This window comes from Onychostoma macrolepis, chromosome 17 (genome assembly GCF_012432095.1).
Source record: "Onychostoma macrolepis isolate SWU-2019 chromosome 17, ASM1243209v1, whole genome shotgun sequence".
Lineage (NCBI taxonomy): Eukaryota > Metazoa > Chordata > Actinopteri > Cypriniformes > Cyprinidae > Onychostoma > Onychostoma macrolepis.
Window position 1 is genome coordinate 15,023,117 of NC_081171.1, and position 14,467 is coordinate 15,037,583.

At 35.3% G+C, this 14,467-nt stretch overlaps 1 protein-coding gene across 5 annotated transcripts in view; it reads right to left on the bottom strand.

Annotated features, from left to right (window-relative positions):
* cnksr1 (connector enhancer of kinase suppressor of Ras 1) overlaps positions 1-14,467 on the bottom strand; it is a 28,936-nt gene that overhangs the window by 2,839 nt on the left and 11,630 nt on the right. For 3 of the 5 annotated variants that reach the window (XM_058749707.1, XM_058749705.1, XM_058749709.1), the window contains 15 exons: positions 12,687-12,728; positions 11,615-11,734; positions 10,130-10,189; positions 8,824-8,892; positions 8,239-8,358; positions 5,817-5,905; positions 5,422-5,451; positions 5,113-5,216; positions 4,628-4,752; positions 4,335-4,368; positions 4,061-4,236; positions 2,675-2,748; positions 2,176-2,247; positions 776-849; positions 378-451 (listed from right to left, as the gene is read on the bottom strand). In XM_058749707.1, coding sequence (XP_058605690.1) covers positions 378-451; positions 776-849; positions 2,176-2,247; positions 2,675-2,748; positions 4,061-4,236; positions 4,335-4,368; positions 4,628-4,752; positions 5,113-5,216; positions 5,422-5,451; positions 5,817-5,905; positions 8,239-8,358; positions 8,824-8,892; positions 10,130-10,189; positions 11,615-11,734; positions 12,687-12,728 — 1,263 coding nt within the window. The remainder of the gene's footprint in view (positions 1-377; positions 452-775; positions 850-2,175; positions 2,248-2,674; positions 2,749-4,060; positions 4,237-4,334; positions 4,369-4,627; positions 4,753-5,112; positions 5,217-5,421; positions 5,452-5,816; positions 5,906-8,238; positions 8,359-8,823; positions 8,893-10,129; positions 10,190-11,614; positions 11,735-12,686; positions 12,729-14,467) is intronic. The other 2 variants (XM_058749708.1, XM_058749706.1) reach the window with 2 other exon arrangements.

Sequence of the window (14,467 nt, forward strand, 5' to 3'; positions counted from 1 at the left end):
GATCAAAAGTGACAGTGAGGACATTTATAATGTCACATTAAAAAAGTATCACAGTTGTCACAAAAATATTAAACAGCACAACTGTTTACAACACTGATAATATTAAGAAATGTTTCCTGAGCACTAAATCAGCTTATTTAAATGATTTCGGAAGGATCATGTGAAACTAAACACTGGAAAATCCAGATTTGCCAACACAGAATTAAATTACATTTTATAACCCTTACCTTACCTTGGAGCCCTTACTCCAGTTACAATTATTTTAATTATAAAACTTTATATTTCACAAAATGATTGTTTTACTGTATTTTTGATTAAACCTAAAAATAATCAAATCATACAGGTTTGAAATAACATGAGTGTTTGTTTTCCCTCACTGTATTGACTTTCTTCCGATGGGAAAGTGGTGAATGTGACGATTCCTCCTCAGATTCAGTTTCACTGTAACATTCTGACAACAGAAACATTTTACATTGATAAAGTAGTACATAAACAGCATATATACCATGAAAAATGCATTACCACACATAATACAGTAAAGAGGCATAATAAATATATTTCTGTTGGAATCATAATCATATGAAACAAAACATACACTTATAAGCTGACTGCTGATTTTCACAAATGTCCGATGATTGACAAAAATGTAGCATTTTATCAATCAAAACTGATATTGTAGTGCAGATTTCATTTGGCATTGCATATTTCCTTAACATGGCAGTGTAAAGATGCCAGTTGTTAAAAATAACTGAATGTGAATGTGTTGTTTTCCTACCTTCTTCACTGTTTGGCTGACTTTGAACACATTTTTTATGTTTCTGAATGGCTGCGATTAAGCAATTAATCCATCTGTTGAGTCAGAGAGCGAAAGAGAGGTCAGTGATTTAGTTTCCCATTTGCACTTCAGGTGATTTGTATTGTGTTGTATTAGGTGAAGGCCAGTAGGGGGCAGAGGTGACCTGTGAGAAATCCTGAATGTGTAAAACTATGGAATGTGTATGTGTGTACAGAGTACACTGTAGTACAGAGCAATAATAGGCAGGAAAACATGAGGTGGGAGTATTTAAGAGGTTAAATGCCTTGGCGTTCACACAATCTCCAATGCCACAAACCGATCGAACGACACTGTTGCTCAGTATGTCTGACTCTGAGCGTCTGCTGACTCACTGCTCTACTGCAGCTCCTCAAGTGCTACTCAAGAGGTCAAAGCCATTAAGATTCATTCTAAAGTTCAGAGCTTTTCATAACGAGGCTAAGATCGACTAGTGCAACCTGGCAACAGAATATCTGGACAATTGTGCCTGACAAAAATGGACCTAAATGGCATGAAACTCTTTAGAAGAGTCACCTGATATTGGTCTAATATTATCGTTTGTCAAACGAGTCGGGGAATGATACATGATAGTTAACATAACTGCCCAGGGTTCTCTCCTGAAATCATATCATCAGCTCTATTTTTAGAGGTAACAAGCACCTGAGTTCCACTGGTCATGGGACAAATCATGAAATGTAAAAGAGAGCTCCAATCTGTAGTGCTATTACATAACGTGCTCCACTCCAAATTACTGCAGAGGCGCCATGCAGTGGCTGTTGAATTATCTGACCAAACACTAAAAACGTATTTTCACAAAAATATGTTTTTAAATAACAAATACAAGCCTTTACCAACCATTACAATAATGGTTCTCAACTAGTTGTCCAATCCCACTAGGGGCCTTCGTTTTTTAAATAATTAGATGAAGCTGTTTGCTTGCTATCAAAATATTTATTTTGCACATTTTATTCTGAGTAATATAAAGATATTCAAAAGATAGTATAAAAATAAACTCAGCTGTCAGTATATGCAATTTATTCTAAACTCTCCCACACAGTATTTGTGTGTGAATCGCTTATAGTTGTCGATGCACATTAAACTTCAAAAAAGTACTTTCACATCACACACTCCACCTTTAAAAATATAATGTCATTGCATCTAACACATCTATTTAAATTCAAAGGTCAAAGCACAATCATTTGCACATGAAGAGAAACTGCAGGTGCGCAGCAAGATCTAATCATTGTGACATTTCGCTACTCATTGATTTTTACAAAATGCTCTCTAAGCTATGAAGTCATGAATGACTGTCTTTTGGATGCAGTGGTAGAAAATGCTTGTTTATATGCAGCCACACTCACTTGCTCATGTCGGTTACATTATCAGCAGCGAAGAAAAAATTCTGGAAGCGCTGGTGGAACATTTTAAATACACTAGGAGATAAAGAGAAAGAGAGAGAAAGAGATCAGATGATAATACTCATTAATCTTAGGACAGAGGCCATAGCAGCTTAATGAAAAAACAAAAACTCATTTGTCATCATGGTGGCAGGTTGTGCTGTTCAGTGTCTGTGGACTGCGGGGGAAGATCTGAGGCATGTTAAGTGTAATTCTGTTATTCACACATCTCCGGCGAACTGCCCTCCTGCGTCTGATACTCTCACAGCCAACCACAAACACAGAGTCTGAGGAGACCAATGACTTCTGTTTCTTTATGACAGTGTCAACACAAACAATCACGCTGAATGGGGTTTAATGTCTTTCAGTCAACAGATACGCTTCCCTTCAAATTGGACTTGGCTGCAAATAATGAATGGGTAACCAAATCCAGCGTGTTCTGTATGGTGCAGGATATACTCACTACTTCCTCTTGTGTTCTCCTGCGCTCTCTATACTGTAGCTGCCAATCTTGATCAAGCCCTCCGCCTTCTCCTCCTGCACAAATATATGGGTTCAGTAATTATTTTAAATCCATCTACATTACCAGATTTTGTTAAGAGACAGAGATACACTGATATTATAATTCTGGCTGATACTGACATGTTATGGACAAATGGCCGATATTAAAAAATTAACACTTTTGTCTCAGTAAGTTAAAGGAACAGCCCACCCCAAAATAAACATTCTGTCATAATTTCTATTATTTTCTCACCATCATATTGTTCCAAACTTGTATGAATTTCTTTTTTTCTGGGGAACATGAAATTTAATATTTTGAAGAATGCTGGTAAACATACAGTTTTCCTTTGACTTCCATTGTCTGGACAAAAAATACTATGGAAGTCAACAGGTACCAAAACAGTTTTTTTTTTAGGGTTTTCTTTTTATACGAACAACAGAAAATGACAGAATTTACATTTTTGGATGGTAAATTTAGAAAAAAAGAAAGAAAAAAAAAGTACATTTAGGCATCATTATAATGTACAGTATTAAGAATGGATATTCATTTTAAGATTGGTTAGAGATTATATTTTACAGTTATTGTTTTTTAATATATGTGACCCTGGACCACAAAACCAGTCTTAAGTCGCTGGGGTATATTTGTAGCAATAGCCAAAAATACATTGTATGGGTCAAAATTATAGATTTTTCTTTTATGCCAAAAATCATTAGGATATTAAGTAAAGATCATATTCCATGAAGATATTTTGTAAATTTACTACTGTAAAAACGTCATTTTTGATTAGTAATATGCATTGCTAAGAATTCATTTGGACAACTTAAAAGGCGATTTTCTCAATATTTTGATTTTTTTCAAAAATCTCCCTCAGATTCCAGATTTTCAAATAGTTGTATCTCGGCCAAATATATTGTCCTATCATAACAAACCATACATCAATGGAAAGCTTATTTATTCAGCTTTCAGATGATGTATAAATCCCAATTTAAAAAAATTGACACTTAAGTCCAGGGTCACATATTTCTTACAGAAAGAAAAATCTTTTAAAAAAAGATTAACTATAAATGAGCATTAGATGATGAAAAAGGTTCTCTAAACATAAAAATAGGAGAAATAAAACACAATTAAATATCTAATAAATGAAAAAAAACTGTAATATCAACCATCCAATATGTTACCAATACATTGTGCATCTCTAGGACAGACGAAAATGCTTTCAAGAAGGATTTCTTTCAGTTTTACAAAAATTCTTAATATAATAATTATGATACTTGTAATTGGTTACACTTTATAAACATGTATATTTGCATCTACTTTGTACCTCTTTGCAAGTAAACTTGTACTAACCTGTTGGCTAGTATACCAATACAGCGTAGGACCTTTCAGGACGAACCAAAATCTCTGCCATTTCTGAGTCATGAAGACATTTGTTTCTTTTCTCTTCTTCCAGAGCCATCCGTCACAATCTGGGCGGCCAAGTTCACGACAGGACACCCTCCTACGGCTAAGCGCTGTCCGTGTTCCTTAAGTGTTCATATGAATCAGGGTAGTGTCATTATTTTGCAGTGGATGAAATAAGATGTCCTAGAAATAGTAGTGAATGAACAAATCCATGCCTGACCTTTAGTAGAGCTCTTTTTGTTCTCCTTTTCCTCCTGCAGTAAAAAGAAACGTATAATTACTTTGAGATCACAGGGTTTAAAGAAGATCTTCTGCTGATTTCATCAAAGTTGCCACATTAGAAACACTTTATTGTGAGATGCCCCAACAGATGCTTCTCAAGGGTGACAAATCATTATAGTATCTCTCCAAAACGGACCTTGCTTTTTGACTACGAAAAAGTGCAAAGTGTACTGAGTTGTACGTCATACCAAATTATTGCTTATAAATGTAATGAATTTTTTTTGTTCTTACTCTTAGTCCTGCCATGTCAGGACAGGAGCTAGTGCTGGCTCGGTTGAGCTCTGAGCTTTGCGGGGATGGACTCCTTTCTGCAGATGAACCTATTTGCAAATTGTTTCGACTTGCACGCAGAGAATCTACAAAAGTGAAGACCGATTGAAACATTTTTAGAGAGCCTATAAGATGAAATCAGAGCTGTAAATGTCCATAAGCTAAACAACAAATCTATATGCTCAGCAACAAAGAATACTAAAAAAACAATCAAAAGACTAGCTTGACATAAAATCAATTAAAGTGCTGCTCTAGGCTATTTTATGCTGTTTAGTACGAGTTTAGCTGTAAAGCCATGATGTTGACTAATGAACAATATTTCTTCTTTCTTCAGAACATAATTGGGCCAATAATAAATAAATATATATATATATATATATATATATATATATATATATATATATTATATCTTCAATATTTTCTGTAAAGTCTGCTGTGACTCTTACCTGCCCCTGGCTTTAAGGTGCTTTCCTGATGTTCATTAGAGCTTTGTTCACTAGAGAGCGCTGATTTCTCCCGTCTGAAATGATGTGTGCCATCTGATGCTGATCTGTGATACATAAACACACACACATATACACTATATGAAAGCATATAACACTAAAAAATGTATATAAATACACAGTCGGCTAAGTGGCCCTTTGCAGCGCTACATATACAGAAGCAGCTTTAATGCTATGAAAACTAACCCAAACACACACATACTATAGTTCACATTCAAATCCAGTTCAACCATGCTATACACACACACGGACCTGAGATAGCGGATCGCTCGCATGTCCCCACTGTAGCTCACAGAAAACAGTTATGAAACAAGAATTTAGTTTATGAAACACAGGCGGAGAAATGGAGACTTTCACTTATTATACACAGGAAGTTTACTGTAAAAGAGTAAAATTATGGAAAGCACAGAATCAAGGCTAAGCATTATGGTTTATCTCAGAGAGGCAGACAAAACTATCCTATTATATCCTACCATATTGTAAAGCCTCTAACTACTATAATTTCTTCCCCTCGATGTTTTAACAGCAAACATGAAATGAGCGAGAAATGCCTCTACAGAGCCTGAAAATCATACAAATTTAGCATCAGAAAAAGCAATATAGTGTTTATAGGAGCATCTGAGGATATTCAGCAGAGCCGAACTCACCTGAAAGACAGAGAGCGAACTGAAGCTGCCACCCTGCCCAAAAGAGAATGTCTGTTTTTCTCTTCCTCTTCTTCCTCTTCCTCCTCTTTCTGAAAGTAAGGAATTGATGAGATTGAAGAGACGGTTGGAAAAACCTAATGTCACCGCAGAGAGTGACTCATGTGGCAAGTGTGTTTTTTTGTTGCGACACATTTTAGGTGTGTGACAGTGAGTTTATGAGCACATTTTCATGTCTTGTGAATGATCGCGGTAAGTTTGTGGCAAGTTTAAGTAGCTTAATGTGTCTTTTTCCAGTAAGACTGTGTGCTAGTGCCAGTGTTTGTGTTTATTAAGAAATACTTTGGGCTAGTGCCCAAGGCACCATTTCTCATTTTAATTTAGTGTAAGTTGAAGTACTAAAAATAACTAAAAGCTAAATGAACTAAAACTAAAATAATAATAAAAAACTAATAAAACTTACAAAAAAATTTTTTTTTATGAAAATGAAAACAGAATGATCTCTAATTTAAAATATTTTTAAAAAACTAAAAGTCTTGTGTCTGCATTCATCAGTAAGTAATGGGTCTGATAAGGATCTGTGTGTTTGTCACATCCCCGTGGATCAGTCCCTCAGGGTCACCAACAGACCCAATCATTTTAAAAGCCACATGACTGCTACATCACACACTGTCCTACTGAGTGTTTGCAGTCACAGGAGACCGGAGGGAAGGAAGTTGCTGTTGTCATGACGATGCTCTTAATGCACAAGAAGTTCAAACAAAAATTAGATAGTCTCTTTCGTTTGAAAATGTTTATTTTAGTGTGCATGTCTGAGTCTGTTTGTGTGAGAGAATCATTTCAGTGTCACAAAGAGGAAATGTGTGTGTTTCTAATCGAACAAGCACAACCACATGTGACGTGTGAACATGTGACGTCAATAAATCTGTTGCAAAGCAACCACTAAAAGAACCAACACTGAAAAAACGCTTGCAGCACCTCATATGAGACTCATGTGTTCATTTCAATCTGGTTATTAACACTGTGGAAACACTTTGGCTTTGTTCAATCAGGCGGACAGCAAAAATCTTATTTTTTATCTGACTGCAATACCAAAAAAACTCTTTTTAAAGTTTTTACAGACCAGATTCAAGGCACATCTACATTTGGTTAGAAATCTGATATTTTTTGTCATTATTACTACATGAATGTACATTCATTTATGCTCACTCTTTCATCATATAGGGAACTGCATGACATTCATTATATAGTGAAATAGTAAATGAATGAATGTCACTAAAATATATACAATATGTATATATTCAGTATAATTATATAAGTGACAAATTGAAAGTGACCTAAGTCAAATGTATGAGATAAAAAGTCATAATTATTCAAAGTCAAAATTGTCATGACTATGACATTTCACATTATGTCAATTATGATTTACTAAAGCATGATTTTTTTTTACGTATGTGGCAGAAATGGGCTTCCATAGACATAGGCGTAAATCCCGGGGGGGACGGGGGGGACAGGACCCCCCCCTATCTGAGGCTTGTCCCCCCTAAAAATATCATTACAAGTGACTCTGTGTATTGAAAATAATATAATGGACATATACTTAAAATAATTGTGTGATTAGTAAAACAAAATAAACGCAAAAAACCGTTTTAAGTTCAGAAATGTTTTGATTCCCCCCTCCCTTTCCTCACAGTGGTTTGGTCCACTGCCTGCTTTCCTTCTTTACCGATACACACACACACAAGTCTGGTGAGAGAGAGCAAGTTAGTTATGTGTAAGTAGGCTGTCAAGGCTATTTTATTCTCTTTAAATATCGAGTGAAATAATTCTTTATTTTTAATACAGATGATGCTGGATCATTAATAAATTAGTCATGACAAAAAAATTATGACATCCGATGTATTTTCTATGAGCGATTATAAGTTTGACAAGCTTAATACCGTAGCTTGTCACCCACTACAACTAACATGGCGATAAGCCTGTGTGTGAACTGATATTAGGCTAATATTGTAGACCTATGTGTTGGGTTTCGTTCACTATGATGTTAAGTGGCAGATCAGTGGGTTTAATGCGGTTGAATTAATGCGAAAGAGACGAAACCTAAAATACTATGGATGACGCAAAATAATAATTATAATATGACCGCGTGGTGAACAATGAACTCATATTTAAACACGGTCTCCATGCTATGTACACATGCTGTGTACACATATCTATCCTTGCAAGTACAATTTTGGCTGTATTATTTGTGTCCCCTTCAAAAATTGCTCTTGAGAAATTTTACGTTTATTGTCCCCCCCTACTGTCAGATGAAATTTACGCCCCTGTCCATAGATAAGTCATGATGGTGAAAATATAATGTCAACAATTATTTTGAAAATGCTTAAAGTGGCATATGTCGAAGAAAAGGACAAGCCTCTAGTACCTCAGACTTGGCTCGGCTCTCTTTGCGTTTCAGGAACCCCGGAAGCCTCCTCAAAACCAGAGTGACTCCAGTTGGATTTTCCTCAAGTTTTTGAACAAGGTTTTCCCGGCTCCAGCCAACCTGAAATAGGATGTATCGTTTACATTGCATGAAATAAATGTATATTCGCATCCAAAATGGTGTTTCTTTTGCATCTAATGCTTGCTGCTGCACCTATCTTTGAGTCATAAAACTTTCATAAAACTGCTAGATTTTTTTTTTATCGTTTCATTTAAAATGCCTTTTTAATCTCTTTCTCTTTATCTGAAATAACTATTGTTTTTCTTCTGTGCCTATCAGTAATTACAGGACACTGGACCACAAACTATTGATGATCTAAATTAGTGGACAAAAGACATCTGCTCAAATCCAGCGGGATTTCAAATCAAATGGACAGAAGAGTCTTACTGTGCCAACCCGGGGTTCAGCCCCTCTCATTAGAACCCTGGCTAATTTCCTTCCTTACAGCAGTCTTTATGTAAATAACACCAGTATATCACTATTAGTACAGTTAAACATCATTAGCATTGAGCTGTTTTCACTTACCACTATCTGTCCGTTGACCTGAATGACTTCATCTCCCGCTAAAATCTTCTCACAGATCTCTGTAGGAGACTGCAAGACAGGATTTATGGTTATGTACAACACAGTGTTCTAAGACAGTGAGTATAAGAGCACTAAAAACACTTCTACCAATAATACCAAAAGAATGACTGCAATGGCTTAGAAGGAACCGCCATAAGCAGAAACCTCATGCTCATTCAAACTGGCATATGCCCCTTTTTAAATCAGGTGGATTTTGAATGCAACATCAGCATCTTTAAGATTGGATGATTATTATACACTACCATTCAAAACTTAAGGGTCAGATATATTTAAAAATAATAAAATAATACTTTATTCTGCAAAGATATATTATATTGGTCAAAAGCAAAGACTGACAGTAAAGACTTTTATAATATTACAAAATATTTCCAAGTAAAGTAAATGTGGTTCTTTTGAATGAAAGAATGCTTCCACAAAAATATTATGCAGTAAAACTGGTTTCAACATTGAGAATGTTGCATTGATATTAAAGTAATAAACGTTTCTTGAGCACCAAATCAGCATTATAATGATTTCTGAAGGATCGTGTGACACTGAAGACTGGAAAGTTCAGCTTTGCAAGCACATTAATAAATTGCATTTTACAATATATTAAAATAGAAAACAGTTATTTTAAATTGTAATGTCATTTTAAAATATTACATTTTTTTCTGTATTTTTGAACAAATAATTGCAGCCCTGGTGAGCATAAGACACTTCTTTAAAAAAAAAAAAAATCCCGCCCCCAAACTTTTTAATGGTAACGTATGTTAAAATGTTTTTGGTTTTGTGTGCATTAGTGTTTGTGTGTGTGTGTTTGACTAAATATGGGTCTTTTAATAAACTCTTTTTAGATGAAACTAAAGGATATGACATCATAACTCCCTCTTCCCTTATTTCTGACCCTAAAGAAAGCAGTTTACGTGGAAGCATCATTTTATCTCATTCTTACGAGTCATAATAGAAAAGAAAAATGAGCAAAAAAAGATTCTTGTTTTAAGCGAGTCCAGAAACCTTTAAACTAGCCCACTTTTTCCCTAGGAGGAAGTTAACCTTTCGCTCACTCGGGTATTGAGCCAATTCATTCACTACAAACACACCCTCACATATCTCCCAGCAGACAATTTATGGAATGATTTACATCTGTTTATGCCAGAAAAAAAACACTAATTTCCCTCCCTAAATAAATCCATTAAGAAAACAAAATTATGCTTTTCAATCTTGGTAAAGTATATCGAAGCGCTGGGGTACCATCAACCTGTCCTACCTCTGCTGCTGCTCCAGTGACAAAATGATTTCTGGATCCTGTGGTGGTGATCTCAATTCCCTATGTGAAAGAAATAATGTGCATATCAAGCCAAGAATATCTTACACCTCAGCTAAACTACAATTCAGTGGATTTTATTTGATATTGGCTCCTGCAAGCAAGATGAGAATCCGGGCTGGTAATTGGACCATGAACCCTGCTGGTCTGCTTTAATATTCAGCACTCCTTCCAGCATTATGGCAAGAAATACAAAAGGAGAACCGAGGGAGCATGTTCAGACCGGCACTGGTCAATGAATCGACTGCAGTATCAGATGTCAGCTCAAGTTGGATCTAAATAGAATTGATTGTGCTGGAAATGTACTGTAAGCACAGAGACCTCCTGCTTAAAGGACAATAAACCAGTATGGTCCAACCTCAGGCTAACTGAATCCATTAGTATCTGTCAGATCAATAATAATCAATCATGTCCGATTATTATATTCTCTGAATCTTGTTTTCTCCAAAGCATGCCAGCTCATTATGTCCAAATATAAACCTAATGAGTTTTCCCACAACCTCTCTCCAGAAAACAGGAGAGGCAGGTCTCACTTGGCAAGAATGACAAGTATTTTTTATATTTTGACAGACATTCCTTTGTCAATAAACTTCAGCGCGCTGAACAGTGTGAAACCCTGCTATTGGATGACTGCCAATGTAATCATCCATGTTGCATTGTGTGTTTTGGGTCTGATTTGAAGACACAAAATATGAAGGCCCCAAATTAATTTCAAATATGTAAAAAACGATTAAAAAAAGATTTTGTGAGCCTTCAGAGCATGACTGTTCTTAAACAAACCAGGGCAAATTTAAACCAATCATACATTATTTAATTGAATATTTTATCAGTTCACAGACACCTTACAGAAGAACTTCTCTTTTGTGGAGCTACCATCTGTTTGTGTCTAAGGTACGGAAAGGAAGAGCTTTACATAATTAAACTCTCTTTAAATAGCTTCACCCTTAGCAACATATTAGCTGAATACAATACAAAGTGAAAGGACTGTCTGAGTAGAAATGATCTGAGCTGTGTTTAAAGAAGGAGATAAAAGAGACAGAGAGGGAGAAAGATGATGTTAAACTAGAGTGTAAATTTAACATCAGCAAAGTATCCAAATAAATATTGAATACAGAAACCTGAATTAATTGAACCTTAGACATTGTAAAAATGATTTTTCAAAGTTCAAATTAAAACAAGATCACTGGAGTACATTTTATTTCTTTCAACTCCAAAGTTTCATGTTTAATTCAATGCATCACTAGCCTTTTCCTTGTAATTAATTGTGAAATATCTGACTGAAAATTGTTTCAAAGCCAATATTTTCACAGTGCTGCTAAAAACCACAGAAAAATAGGAAACGCAATTGGACAACAAGGAGAGAGGATGAAATAGAAAAAGAATGAATTACTGTAAAGAAATCAAATTATAAATGATAAGATGCATTACCACTTGATCTCCTGGTGAGGTTGGGACCAGGTCAACACTCTCCAGCTGGGCAGTATGGGTAAGAAGAGGCAACGGAGCAACGGTCAAAATCTCATCACACACTGCTACCAACTGACGACACTAGAGAAAGAGAAAGCAAGAAAAAGAAAAAGATTGGTTATCTCTTCTGAACTAATGAATATAATCACATATATTATTGGAATATAGAGGATTATGTAAACTACACTACCATTTAAGTGTTTGGTGTCAGTAAGATGTTATTTGGAAGAAAACTGATCAACAGTGACAGACATTTATACATTTATTTCAAAACCTGGTCATTTGAATTTTGCATTCATGAAAGAATCCTGAATAAAATGTATCACCTTTTCCTTGGTGATAAATCTTAAAAAATCCCGCTGACCACAAACTTTTGAACAGCAAATGTAAGTGTAAATATAATACATTTACATAATATAATATTAATATCATGAATACCATAATATAATATTAAAAGAATGCTCCAGGATCAATACAAGTTCAGCTCTATCAACATCATCTGTGACTCTTGTATAAATACATCTTTAACTACAAGTAAAAATGACATTTACAGCAAATACAGTACTGGAAGTCTATTAAATATTATCCTGGGATAATGTTAAAGTATACACTGCAGTCCCAATGATGAAAGGATGATTCAGAAAACTTCAAATTAAAAGTTAAAATACCACACTTTTAATATTTGATAAAGTACTGTAACAAAAATACAAGCTGCACATTTGCTTACAACCTTATAAGTTTATTACACTAAACTATTTTTGCAAGTGAAAATTACTTTCTGTGGTAATCGACAGCATATCAGTTAGGCCTACCACAGAAAGTTTGTAATTGTGTGTAATTTCTGTCACTGAAATGTATTAATATATTCATATGACCATCATAACTGCAATATGCCTAAGGCTTGAAAATATAATACAATATTATGATATAATACAGTATAATAATAATAATATATGACTATATTAATGTAATTTAAAGAATCAAAAGACATGTAGAAAGTAAGAGTGAAAAGAGAAGACCCACGATCTCTTACTATAGATATGATGTCCTTCTCCTTTTCAAACACAGCGGTTTCCTACAGGGAAGAGAGAGAGAGAAATGAGAACATTAACTAAAAATGCAAGTGCTTCCACCCACTAAGGATTTTAATCCAGAATTCAAAGATCTACAAACACACATGAGGGGAGTTCACCTATAACCCACTCACTCCAGGGCTGATTCAGCTCCTACACACCTCTCAATGAAACACTTCCTCAAAGAGAGTGACACTACACACTGCTAACATACAGCCAGCAACCCGTACAAGACCTAAGAACAAGATTACATACACACAAGCGCACACTCACACACTGATGACTGGAACATGTAGATCATAGTCTAATTAAAGGATTTAGGACGGCCGCTGAGGATCGGTGGCAAGAGAAAAAGTGTTTGAACCAGATTTACTGATGAGCCAGATCTTATGTAACATCCCTAAAGATAAACACTGAATCCCAGACCACCAACAGATTCACTTCAGCCAATACACAACTCGTGAAGTTCAACACAAATAAAACCAAAACAAATAAGGGCTCATATCCAACCTCAGGTCTGTTTGTATTGGCTAAAGGGATTCAGAGTTAGCCCATCTGAGGCATGAAAGTATGTACTTACTGGACTCAGGTATGCAAGAGAGAAGATATGACATGACATACAGCTGAAGAATTTTGCGGGAGGTATGTGTGTGTGACACCGATGGCTCACTTCTCGTTAATCTAAACAGGTGTGTCACTTCCCCTCATGAGAAATCAACACACAAAAACATTTAGGCTCACAAAGAGTTTTATTTGAATGCATTTATTTCCAGTGGTCCATTAAAACCTACCAGGTTCAGAGCAAAGTAAGAGGTAAACCATCAGTAGAGTTTGTTAGGGCAAGAATCACTATTATATATGCTGTATATTCAATTATATACAGCATATATTTTGTTTTATTTTATATTTCATTTGTTTTATTATTTTACTTTATATTTTATTTTACTCTTTACTTTACTATTGTGGTCAGTGAAAATGTGGCCCAACTGGCTAAATAGGAAAATACTACAGTTCAAGGTTATATTGACGTGGGCCAGTAAGCAACCACATTACAGGTAAAAATACTTGTTATGCTAGCAATGTGGTGACAACTTATGCATGGTCAACCACCACTAAGATTTTCTTCAAAAATGTTGTTTGGAAATAAACACCTCAGTTCCCCTATAAATACACACACAGTTTGGAGTAAAACAATGAGATCTGACAGAGAGTCGGCGATTTAACACAGCAGTGACTGCTGGGATTCCACTTTAAACGAGAGCAATTATATGATTTGTTTGAGGTGATTGGATAAGCACATGGTTGTGCTTCCGAGCAGGTGCTTGGAACTAAGATGCGCTGTTGCCATGATGTAAACTAAAAGTGAATGGAGTAACAGGATGGAATGATGTAGGTCAAACAGGACATGTCTTCAGTGTAATTTAGTGTAATATCTTCTACTGTATGTATATTCACACCCTTTCAAAGAAAACCCTGTCTTTTTATAGGTCATTATGGTACAGTTCAAGCACAGGTCAGTCCTTACTGATGATTTGAGAGTCATCTCGCTAATTTACAACAATAAATCTCATCATAATCACATCCAGGAAAAGCAAGGCTAATCTGAATCAAAAACTACACATATTTTGCAGAATCAATTGTTATTTTTGTTAGACACGTCTGCTACCATTTGCATATTTGTGTATTTAATAATTTTTTGAATTCAATTATCCTTTGACCTACAAACAACAGTGCAGCTTTG